At 46.5% G+C, this 11,875-nt stretch overlaps 1 protein-coding gene across 1 annotated transcript in view; it reads right to left on the bottom strand.

The window, feature by feature from the left end:
• Positions 1-6,459: 6,459 nt before the first annotated feature.
• C1S (complement C1s) overlaps positions 6,460-11,875 on the bottom strand; it is a 7,242-nt gene continuing 1,826 nt past the window's right edge. The window contains exons 3-8 of the mRNA XM_017517043.2: positions 11,479-11,632; positions 10,818-10,933; positions 10,318-10,396; positions 9,667-9,795; positions 8,913-8,987; positions 6,460-7,635 (exon numbers count right to left, since the gene is read on the bottom strand). Coding sequence (XP_017372532.1) covers positions 6,839-7,635; positions 8,913-8,987; positions 9,667-9,795; positions 10,318-10,396; positions 10,818-10,933; positions 11,479-11,632 — 1,350 coding nt within the window. The 3' untranslated portion in view covers positions 6,460-6,838. The remainder of the gene's footprint in view (positions 7,636-8,912; positions 8,988-9,666; positions 9,796-10,317; positions 10,397-10,817; positions 10,934-11,478; positions 11,633-11,875) is intronic.

Consider the following 11,875-nt stretch of genomic DNA (forward strand, 5'->3'; position numbering starts at 1 on the left):
TGGGAACTACACAATAGGGAGGGAAATGGTGATGGTAGGTAGGGGTGGGCGGAGATGGAATCCAGTTGGAAGCATGGAGAAGTCGCCAGTGGATAAGATAACACACAGGCCAGCTGAGCATAGAACAGATGCCACTGTTGCAGGACATGTGGTGGTGGCACAAACTCTCCTCTGGGCTTCATATGTCCTGGTGTGGTAGAAAATAAGGTCGTCAGCTGAGAATGAGGATGGAGAATTTCAGGAGTGTGAGAAGAGAGAAGAAATGAAATAGTCATCTAGGACAGTGGGATTTAAAGCGGATTAGGGAATTTTGATTGCCTGGGAACATGAAGGGTTCATTTGAGACTCATGGCCAACAATTAAAAGGGACACAGTTGTTCTTTTGTGAGACAGTCTCACCTTTTTTGAAACAGTTGTGTGAGCCTGGTGTCTTCCAGCCACTAGCAGCTGTACCAGTTCAGGCATAGAGGAGTCAGGGTTTTGTCAAGTGAGCATATTGAAACAAAAGAAGAGCCAGATGTGATGGTTTATGCCTACAATCCCAGCACTTTGGGAGGCCAAGGAGAGAGGATTGCTTGAGGCCAGAGTTCAAGACCAGCCTGGGCAACATAGCAATACCCAGTCTCTACAAAAAATTTAAAATTATCCAGGTGTGGTGGTGCATGCCTGTAGTCTCATTGTCTCAGGAGGCTGAGGTAGGAGGATCCCTTCAGCCCAGGAGTTTGGGGCTGCAGTGAGCTGTCATTATGCTACTGTACTCCAGCCTGGGAAACAGAGTGAAACCCTGTTACAGAGAGAGAAACGAAGGAAGGAAGGAAGGAAGGAAGGATGGAAGGAAGGAAGGAAGGAAGGAAGGAAGGAAGGAAGGAAGGAAGGAAGGAAGGAAGGGGGAGAAAGGGAGGGAGGGAAGGAGGAGAGAGAAATAGGAAGGAAGGAAGGAGGGAGGGAGGGAGGGAGGAGAGAAAGAAAGAGAAATAAAGAAAGAGAGGAAGGAAGGAAGGAAAGAAAGAGAAATAAAGAGGAAGGAAGGGAAGGAAGGAAGGAAAGGAAGGAAGGAAGGAAAGAAGGAAGAAAGGAAGGAAGGAGGGAGGGAAGGAAAATAACAGACATGCACGAAAGCAAGTCACATTTTCAGAGAATAGATGATGACAGTGAGGACAGCACAGGATACCAAAAAGAGGGCAAGCCACCAAGGACCAGGAAAAGAGACCTGAAAGGCTTAAGGCCACTTAAGGCAAACTCAGGCAACTTCATAAATTGCTGGGAAAAAAATCTACATAAACTGTATCACAATTATGCGACAGAGCAGGTAAAGTTCATCTAGGTCCAGCCTAGGTGATCAATGTTTTCCAAAATCTCTCCTCAGGGGATGTTTGTCTTTTTGTCTCTGAGCTGTTTGGGTCCAGCCCTGTCCCACACAACAGGCCTCTGCTTGGCCCTATGAGCAGATCGTACTCTCCCTTTGGGGTCTTCATTCCTGCTCAGGTCTGAAAGCACTCACCTGCAGTGGCCCCAGGATTCCACTTCCCTGCTGTCCTGACTTCTCCCCTAACAGGTGCTCAGGTGCTTTTTTGCTTTCATCCCTGCTTCAGTGAATTTTTATTCTGTTGATTTTTTTTTCTGTGAATTTTTATTCTAACCATCCTCTTTTATTTTTTCTGTTGGAAACCTGAAGTTCTCCTTGTTTTCTGTCAAAGAGAGATTAAGAAACATTTTCATTTTATCCATGATTAGGCAGATGCAGAAAATCCTGTGCATATTATGCCAAAAATATTTTACACTCAGTCCTAAGCAATGAAGATAAAAGAAATAATTTGCTTTCACATTAAACCTAAAGGGAGATAGATACAAACAGCCCATTTGGAGATGAGGCAGAATACAATGGTTACAATCAGAATGAGCTCCTTCCCGGCAGCTACAGGTCTTCTGTGTCCTTCTTAGTCCTTTGTAGAGGAAGAGAGTTTTGTTTCTGTTTTTGTTTGAGATGGAGTCTTGTTCTGTTGCCCAGGCTGGAGTGCAGTGGCACAATCTTGGTTCGCTGCAACCTCCGCCTCCCAGGTTCAAGCGATTCTCCTGCCTCGGCCTCCTGAGTAGCAGGGATTGAAGGAGCACGCCATCACGTCCAGCTAATTTTTGTATTTTTAATACAGACGGGTTTTACCATGTTTGTCAGGCTGGTCTAAACTTCTGACCTCGCAGTCCACCTGCCTCAGCCTCCCAAAGTGCTGGGATTACACGCGACAGATGTTTTAAAACAGATGCTGCATCCCCAGGAAATAAGATCCATCAGAGATTTTCCCTGTAGGTTTTGCTTTGGGGGTTCCCCCCTTGTGTTTCCTGTTGTCACAAGTTCATCTCCCCCAATATGTCCCGTCTCCGCCTTTCTCTGGCTCAAGGGTGGACATACCCAAAATCAATTTCCTCTTAGCACAACTGAGAGAAGCTGGATCTTTCCAACGTGTCTTTTTACAATTGTAAGAGAAAATAAAAAAGAAAAGGGCGTGATTACAAAAAAGTGGCATGAGGGAAATCTTTGTAGTGATGGAATTGTTTCATATCTTGACTGCAGAGGTGCTTACATGACTCTCCAATATAGTAAACACAAAACTGTGCGTGTACATTGTACCAATAAGTTTCCTGGTTTAGATATTGTACTGTAGTTGCCTAAGAGGTAGCCATTAGGGGAAACTGGTAAAGAGTACACAGCACCTCTCTGAACTATCTTTGCAACTTCCTGTGACTATGTCAAAAGAAAACGGGTTTTGTTAAATCATTATTTAAAAAATCACGGCAGCGTTTGTGGATCTGATCAAGATTAAATAAAGTTTTCTCATACGTGTGTGTGTGTGTGTGTGTGTGTGTGTGTGTGTGTGTGTGTATGAGTGAGAGAGAGAGTGAGAGAGAAGGAATCTCACTCTGTTGCCCAGGCTGGAGTGCAGTGGTGCCATCTCACCTCTGCAATCCCAGGTTCAAGTGATTCTCCTGCCTCAGCCTCCCAAGTAGCTGGGATTACAGGCACGTGCCACCACACCAAGCTAATTTTTGTACTTTTAGTAGAGACGGGGTTTTACCATGTTGGCCAGGCTGGTCTCGAACTCCTGACCTCAGGTGATTCACCCGCCTTGGCCTCCCAAAGTGCTGGGATTACAAGCATGAGCCACAACACCCAGCCTCATATTTTTAATTTTAAAAATAATAACCAATATGCAGGAAAAAAGTCACATTTCCACAGAGTATGTTTCTGATTCTAGCCGTCACTGTAAAGGAATCTTTATATTCCCAGAATCCCTTCTAGCCCCTTTCGGACTGGTCCAGTTTCAAGCAGGTTCCTTTGCTTCAAGTCCTCTTGACCACTGGACACTGTCTTTCCTCCCTGGCATGTGTTGCTGACCCACCAGTCCATTTTCTTCTGACCAAAGAAAAGTGACAATTCACCTCCTTAAAAAGCTAAATCTTTAGCCGGGCGCGGTGGCTCACGCCTGTAATCCCAGCGCTTTGGGAGGCTGAGGTGGGTGGATCACCTGAGGTCAGGAGTTCGAGACCAGCCTGACCAATATGGTGAAACTCCATCTTAAAAAAAAAAAAAAAAAAGCTAAATCTTTTCCTGAGTTTCAGATGAAGCGGACATATGTTCCCAAGTAACTTGCAAGGCACTGTAGTGGGGAGACCCCGTAATACCGAGGCAGGAACCAAAGGCCTCAGCCTATTTCCACATAAATAAGAAAGAAGAAAGTAACTAGAAATATAACTGTAGGAGTTACTAGTTATTCACAGGTGATCTTAGTGATTCATAAGTGATCTTAATTCTTTTACTAATGCCTCTCAGGTCTGAAGTGTGAACCTGGGGTGACATTGTGAAAGGAATGACCATAAGGTAAGAGGCTTTAAGCCCTCTGTCACGCCCCTGTAAGGGCTGCTGGAGGGCGCCTCGGCTGTGCGGCAGCACCAGCGCTGGGAAAGTGCCCGCTTTTTAGCCAGCTAGGGAAAGAGATGTCCAAATTAGCCGAGACCGTCTCCTTCCCCGGAAGAGTTAGGAGAAAACTCCGCTCCTCCAAGCTCTGGCGGTGGGCCTGGCGGCTGTCAGGTAGGCCCACAGACATCCGGAGGCTTAACTGTCTCTATGTGATGCTGTGCTTCAGCGGTCACGTTCCATGTCAACCTCATGATCCGCTTCTGCACCTGGGTCCTTTTTTCTTGCAAGAATTAATCAGTAAAAGTAACGTAAATCTTAATGTTTTTGTGACAAGTATGGAAAAGGTGCCCCTTACCTCATCTCGGCTCAGAAAATTCCTGAGCCCCTACCTGTTTGACACATGATGTACTTGACCCTATCACAGCAACGCCTTGCCCCCAGTCACCAACCACCAGGGCCATGCCCTACCTATGCCCTATCTTCCCTGCCCTCAGCTTTGTAGTCAATAAAAGTCAGAATGTGCAAACACTCGGGGCCGCTGCTGGTCTCTGTGATCTGGGTAGCAGTGGACCCCCCGGCCCAAACTCTCTTTTCTCTGTCTCTGTGTCTTGTGCCTTTTATTTCTACAGTTTCTCCCCTCCACACCAGCAGGGAGGGGCTCACAGAGCCTTGGAGGGATGGACCCTACAGGTACTATGATGGATACCCTTTAACACAATGAATGATTTTCTAGCCCCTCTAGAACCTGGTGATGGGCTCCTCCCAGCTCTGAAGTCTCTGATGATGATTCATTTAGATCTTCTCCCTGCCATTCACCCAGAGTAACGACCTCGCAGTGCAGTCAACGATACAAAACCCATACCCATCAGGCTGTACAAGGCGGCAGCAAAGAGGGAAAGTCTTCACGAAAACCTCAGCCCATCGGCAAAGGCAGAGCCCAAATAGGTGGGTGATTCTCTCTGAGAGGGATGAACTTCCTTTTCCTGTTACTTGTCAGATTCCAGGTTAATTTTTTTGCTATTACCCCAAATATAAAAAAAGAAAAATATCTCTATCATAGGTCATGTTTCTAAATCATAATATTTCTCCAACGCCTTTTGGTCTCTAGAATAACCCTCCTTCTCTCACCAAAACACTCTGACACGGACACACTGTCAATTCCATTGCCCCTGCAATGACAGGAAGTATGGGGACGTGGCCATGAGGTATACGGTTCAGGAGTGACACAGTGGCCTTATGCGGTTTGGTTGACTATATAATCCTTCCAGGCACTCCCTGTGTAACTCCCTTCAATCCTTCAGGCCCTTCCATTAGAGTTCCACTGGTTTCCTCGTGTTTACCCTCCAGGCGAAGGCCAATGGTTGAGTATAGCCTCCGTGGTCTATGCAAGATCAAAGTTCATTCTTGATGGACCCAAACAAACCTCTTTGGCTTCTGGTAAAAACTGCCCTCCTGAGAGCCACGTGTCACATCAAACAGGTCAGATTCCCCCTCAGCTCTTATTCTCAGATCTCTGCTTTCCTAAGACACTCTGTTAGGGCAACCACCGTCATAGGATAGTTTAGTTCTCCTGTCCTTACTTTTTAAAATGCTAAGTCTCTATTCTGTCATCATTTCTCATCACTAATCATTCTTTGGGGAGGAGGAATATTTTCTTCTCCTTCCCCTAGAAAACAGAAGGGAGAGTTTTGGGGTCCATCCTCACTGGGATTTTCTGCTGTGTCATCTTGGTACAGAGTTCAATCTAATGAAGACATTGTCACAAAATGATCAAAACCACCAGGAAAGCAGACAAGAGCATGCTGAATTTCTTTAGTTTTTCTTCTTTCTTTTTTTTTTTTTTTTTTTATAACATTGCATTATACAAATGAGTATTAAAGAAAAATTAACTTTCCGTTGACATATTGAAACAATTTAAAGAAGATCTTCAATAACCAACTTAAACTATTGTACGTGAACTTCTGAATGAGGTGGGAATTTTTTGTTTTGTTTTATTTGAGACAATCCCTCACTCTGCTTGCCCAGACTGGAGTACAGCGGCATTCCCACAGCTCACTGCAGCCTTGGCCTCCTGGGCTCAAGTGATCCTTCCACCTCAGCCTCCTGAGTAGCTGGGACCAAGGCATGCACCACCATGCCTAGCTAATTTTTATATGTTGCTTACACTGGTCTTGAACCCCTGGGCTCAAGCAATCCTCTCACCCCAGCCTCCCAAAGTGTTCGGATTACACTTGGTGTGAGCTTTGCTCCCCATGAGATTTGATAAGTTTCTTTTTTTCTTATTTTTTCTTACTTTTTTTTGGTCAGGTAAGTATTAATGCCTTTCAAAAGCAGACTGTGGTGCCTTGTACTGGTGATGTTCATACTAATCCACAGTATTCAGTAACCCTCAGTTGGAAGACAGAAGAAAAGCTGAATTTCCTGTTGTCATGACAATTAAATATTAGTTGCTAGGTGCCCCATTTCAGTGACACGACAGCCTTCTCATCCCACCCCCCTTCTGTAATTCTGAGGTTTTGGTGTGGAATGAGGTAAATCAACCAAAATTTGCTTATAAACATGCTTTATTGTACATAGACAGTGGATACTGAGAATGATAAAGTAAATGGAACTTTGAACAGGTAAAGAGGAAACAAAGAATTAAGGTATCCCTGCGGCATCGTGCAAGATAGGAGTGCCCCACCCACAGTGTAATCTACAATAGGCACTCAGGGGAAAAGACCCCAAGGAGTCAGACCATGAATGAATGGTCAACATCATTCTAGGATCAAACTCTCTCCAGCCAAGTGTCTCAACAATCAAGTTCTATTTAAATCATCCTCTCATGTCTTCCTTCAGTCATGATGAAATAGTGAGAATATCATAAGGAACAGAAGGCAATGCCTTGGTCACCCTCCTTGGAGAAGCTGGTGGGATGGGTCTGGATTAGTCCTTACTGGGGGTGCTGTTTTCCTGCATAGTCTTCTTTATCCAGTCAACATAGTTCTGCACCCGTGTGTAGAGCCCATAGGTCCCACACTGGGGCCCCCAGGACACCAGGCCAGCTGCGTAGAATTTGGTCTTGTCATTGGGATCCCACATAGCAAAGGCCCCACCACTGTCCCCTTTACAGCTATCCATGCCCTTCTCTCCTCCAGCACAGAACATGTTAGGAGTGAAAACATAGGCCCCTGCATCTGCTCTGGGATTTTCCACTTTCACTTCTTTGCACTTTGTTAAAGAAGCTACAGGTAATTTTGCCGCCTTGAGGTGAACAGCGCGATCTCTCTTCTCTGTTCGGCCCCAGCCTGAGATCAGTCCCAGGTCCCTATCCCTGAGGTTGTATTCGGAAGAGGTCCCTGGTAGGCAGATGGGGGAGGTGGTGGGTCCCATTTTCACTGGGTCTTTCAGCTGCACCAGTGCAATATCATTATCAAAATTTGTTCGTGCTTCTGGGACTTCCAGCATTTTCCATCCCGGATGAATAAACACACGCTCAGTAGTGAGCATCTGGGATTTTGCCAGCCGTGAGGTCTGCACTGAGGTGGACCCAACATACATTGTTGGTTCCTGGTTTCCCTCCACGACATGAGCAGCCGTCAACACCCAGTACTCATCAATGAGAGCTCCACCAGCCCACGGGTTGGTAAAGAAGACTTGCCAGGGGAAGCTTTTAATATCTGCATTGGATCCTCCAATTATCCTCTGTTCTTCTGCAAAGGGTTCACTGGGGACTCCACAGACTAGGAATGGATAAAATAACATGCTGAAGGAGCAAGAAATGATGCTGGCTTCCTGCAAATCCTCCAAGCACTCAAAATAATTTTAACTGCTAGGTTGCAGGGTCCCCTAGTACAAAACAGTCAGCCCTATTTGGTCAACAATCTCCATACCTGACTCACTCTGGACTTACCTAAACATCCCACTTTGCTGATGTCTTAAGCAGGCTCATGGGAGAGCTGAGTTAAATGGAGGCAGTGTATGAATCACTGAGTCCAGATGCACTAGTGCCTCACACTATCCACAGTGTGACTCACGGCTCCACTGGAGGCAAGGGTCCCCCTTGCACCTCCTGACGCGGCGCGTGAGGCGGTGCACAACCAACAGCCAGTGCTAGAAACCCTTTTCTCGCACAGATGGTGGAGGAGGCAAGTTTTCTGCCTTCTTCAGACACTCAGATCGAACTTTAATCACCTTCTTTAGTAGGCTCCTAGTTGCACCTGCGTCCCTCCCAGTAACCCACAGGTCAGCCTAGGAAGTAGAGAGGGGTCCCTTCTTTGGCCTTGACCTCTCACTCCCAGTGACTGGTGCCGTTACCCAGTATAACTGAATTCAAGTGACGCTGCTTACCTAAATCCCTTACTAGACAGCCTGGACGGACTCCAAGTTGAGCACAATGGGCTGTGGACTAGGTCCTGGGCTCAAAGCCTGCCTTTGCCGCTTGCTAACTCTATGAACTTGCACCCCACCCACTCACCTGTCAAATAAGACCAATGACACCTAGCTCACAGACAAGGACGCAAATGAGAAAATAAATGCAACAAATCAGCTCGGTCTTTAGCTCTCAGTAACAGCCAGGATGGTTATTATCCAACTGGATTTGCCCCAGCCTTCTGCTACCCAACTCTGACCCTTCCTCGTTCCTTGAATTCCTCTGTATCTTGTTGCCATATAAACCTTTAATATAATAACTAGGCTATTTAACTAGCCTTGTTTCTGAGTGTTGATTCCTCACTCTCAGCTTTCAGGCCCTGTTTTTAGCAGTTCTGTATCTTCTTGCTGTATCTACAATACCAGACACCAACTGTCGCTGGCTGACACTTCTGTTTCCTTCCAGTCGGCCTGGCTTCACTGTGGCTGAGGGGGTTCCCTACGGCCCCGGCGCTCCACGGCACAGTGCTACTGCCACCTCACTGAGCTGGATGCTGGCAGACCACTGTTCGTCCTTTCCCAAGAGGATCACAGGTGACTCCCATTCACCTGTGGCTATCATCCCTCCCCAAGCCTCAGACTTCCTTACCTGGAACACATTTCGGCAGCTCTGTGCCCAGCTCCTCGTTCACCCAGCTCCCGTTGCCAGCACAGCGATACTCCCCTGGAATAGCAAGGGGAACACGGGCCGCACTCAACGCCACATCTGCCCTCCTCCATTCCCCTCCCCCCAACACTCTGCGCCATTCCTTCAGAGCCTCAGCTCTTCTGGGATTCGAGTAGGAAATCAGATTAAATCAGCCAGAAAAAAATATCTCCCTCCAAACAATCCCTCAGGCCTCTAGCCTGCCAGGGAAGACAAATGGAACATTTCCAAAGCAGAAGGAAAGAGGGCACTGGGAAAGTGGGGAAATAAAATAAAAAGCAATGCAGAGAACCTATAATGTCTCATCCAGCCCTTCATCTAGCATGACCAAATCTCTACATCAAGAAAGCCAGTCGGTGAAGCTTGGTGGCTTGAAGCTGGAGGCATTGTTACTGTCGGTTTTTCATGAAATAACTGGTCCAAAGGTGGGCGATCCCATGAAATGGATGCTGCAGGGGAATTCCTGCTTGCAGCTGTGAAACTGAGTTGGTGACTTCTATGATTCCCAGTGATGCGACCCTGAACGTGCCCTGCCCCGTATGGAAACTGTATCCTTGGACAAAGCCGGGGGATGAACAATGTCTGTCCTACACTTTCATTTGTGTCCAAACTCTCTCTGACACAGACAGATTCTGCTCTTCACCCTCCAACACCTTCTCACTCTCTCTCTCTCTGTTCTCCGGTAGAAGAAACCTACCACCTCCTTCATTTTCCATGTAGTAATACGGCTCCTCACAAGTGTAGCGGGTGACCGCACCAAACAAAGTGCTCCGTGGGTCTTCGACTTTACCATTCTTAATGGGTTCCGGAATGCCACAGTCCACAGCTATCAGACGAAGGAAGGGGAGCGATGGTCAGGACAGCCACCTCCACGCAAGAGTCATGGGGCCAGCTTCATCCTCACTGCTTCCCTACCCCAAATCCACGAGCACACTTGGAATGAAGCTCCCCACTCTAGACCCTCTGTGGCCATCCTCCCCAACTGGCATCACTCAGCTCCCTGCCCCACTGAGATACCAATTCAGATGCCCCACCAAAGCCATAGGGAAGAGCCTGGTTCTCAGTGACTGGTGAAGGCTGCAGTGGAAGCCACAAATGCCCCCACATGGGGCTATTCACTCGACCTATCTCACAGCCCCTTTCTTGGAAAGAAACCTGCCAGTCTAGTTGGCCTGGGACCAGATCCGGGGCTGGGACTAGAAAAGCCTCCGTGACTGGCTTCCCTTCAAAAACTCAACCCACTCTCTCACATGCTTAAGAGGAAACCATGCATTTGAATTTTGATGTGTTGATCTTTCCATTTTCTCTGAGAGAAAAAGAAAGACTTCCACTTTGAAGAGACACGTACGTTGACATTTCAGTTTGGAATTACTCCACTTTCCATTGCTTTGACAAGTCGAATGGTAAGATGTTGCACCAACACGTCCCTGGAGAATAATAAACAGCAACAGTAATTTATCAAGAGAAATATGGGAAACCAACATCAAAACTGGAATTGATCTCTGGCTTGGGATCAATGAGGAGTCCTCACCACAAGAAGCTTGGGAACATCTTAGCAGACTGACCCAAAGAACCCAGGAGATGAGGCTGACGGACAGCTTTGCCCCATATGAAAACAGCATGTGTCAGCTCCCCTTCCCCAGGAAGACTGAAGGCAGAGAGAGAACACCAAGCTGGCCAGGGAGCTCCATTACTCACAAGGAAGAACTACAGATCTTAAGCTGATGTGTTTACAGGAAAGGTGTTATACCCTGATCACACACATACATTAGGTGAACCACTGGACAGTTTCAGTACAAATCCTGATCTGGGGCCAGGGATTGGGGAGAAGCCAAGATAGTACTTTACCTGCACAACTTCAAATCCATCTAGACAGGTTATCTGTACCACATCTCTAAACACATATTTTGCCTTCGCAGGCTCCCAAACAGAATTGGGAGTGTCTTCTTTAGGACAGGGGATTGCTTGAAAGAACAGAAGTTGGGACAGGAAATAAAATTACTAAATAGTTGAGGACTCTCATTCTATTTACATCATTCTCACTTTCTAAAATCGTCCGGTCGTCCTCAATCCTGATGATTAACATTCCAATACAGCAGATGTCTAAAATAATATGGCATTACCAAGTAACCACCCCCCAGCTGTCTGCACTCTCAGGTCTAGTTAAAGGATTACTAGAGGTTGAAGCATTTCCAGCAACAACTGACTGGTTTAGATTTTCCTGAGGAAGTGAAGTATCTCAGGATTCTATCAGAACAAGAATCTATCTTCTTTTATTATTACTATTGTTGTTGCTTTGTTTTGTTTTAGAGACAAAGTTTTGCTTTGCTGCCCAGACTGGACTCGAACTCCTACTTCCTGGGCTCAAGAGATCCTCCTGCCTCAGCCTCCCCCAATAGCTGAGATCACAGGTGCATACCTGTGTGCCTGGATCATCTACATGCTTTGATCCCACATTGTCTGGGGACTTTGCTATCACCAGCCAAAGAGGCACTTCTAGGTTACTCACGATCTCCATGGTAGCGAAGTTTCCAGCCCTTTTCTTGTCCTGTTAGATCAGTTTGGAAGATGATATCAAGAGCATTACTCTTAGTTTCAATATTTAGTGGCCCAGGGAACCCATGACCACAGTAAGGACCAAATTGCTGATCGCCTGCGACAAACTGAACAAAATGATGAAATCAGAAGAGGGAAAGAACTAAAGGAAAGAGGCAGAATAGGGGAAGTGGGGGATAAAAATAAGAGAGGCGTTAAATGTCACAAAAATAAGAAGAAGGAAAACAAGGGGCAGGAGAAAAGACAATTTTGTCTTCAGGCTGGGTGCAGTGGCTCACGCCTATAATCCCAGCACTTGGGGAGGTGGGAGCATTGCTTGAGGCTGAGAGGGTTTTTTTTTTTTTTTTTTT

This window comes from Cebus imitator, unplaced genomic scaffold, assembly GCF_001604975.1.
Source record: "Cebus imitator isolate Cc_AM_T3 unplaced genomic scaffold, Cebus_imitator-1.0 Scaffold614, whole genome shotgun sequence".
In the NCBI taxonomy this organism is placed as follows: Eukaryota; Metazoa; Chordata; class Mammalia; order Primates; family Cebidae; genus Cebus; species Cebus imitator.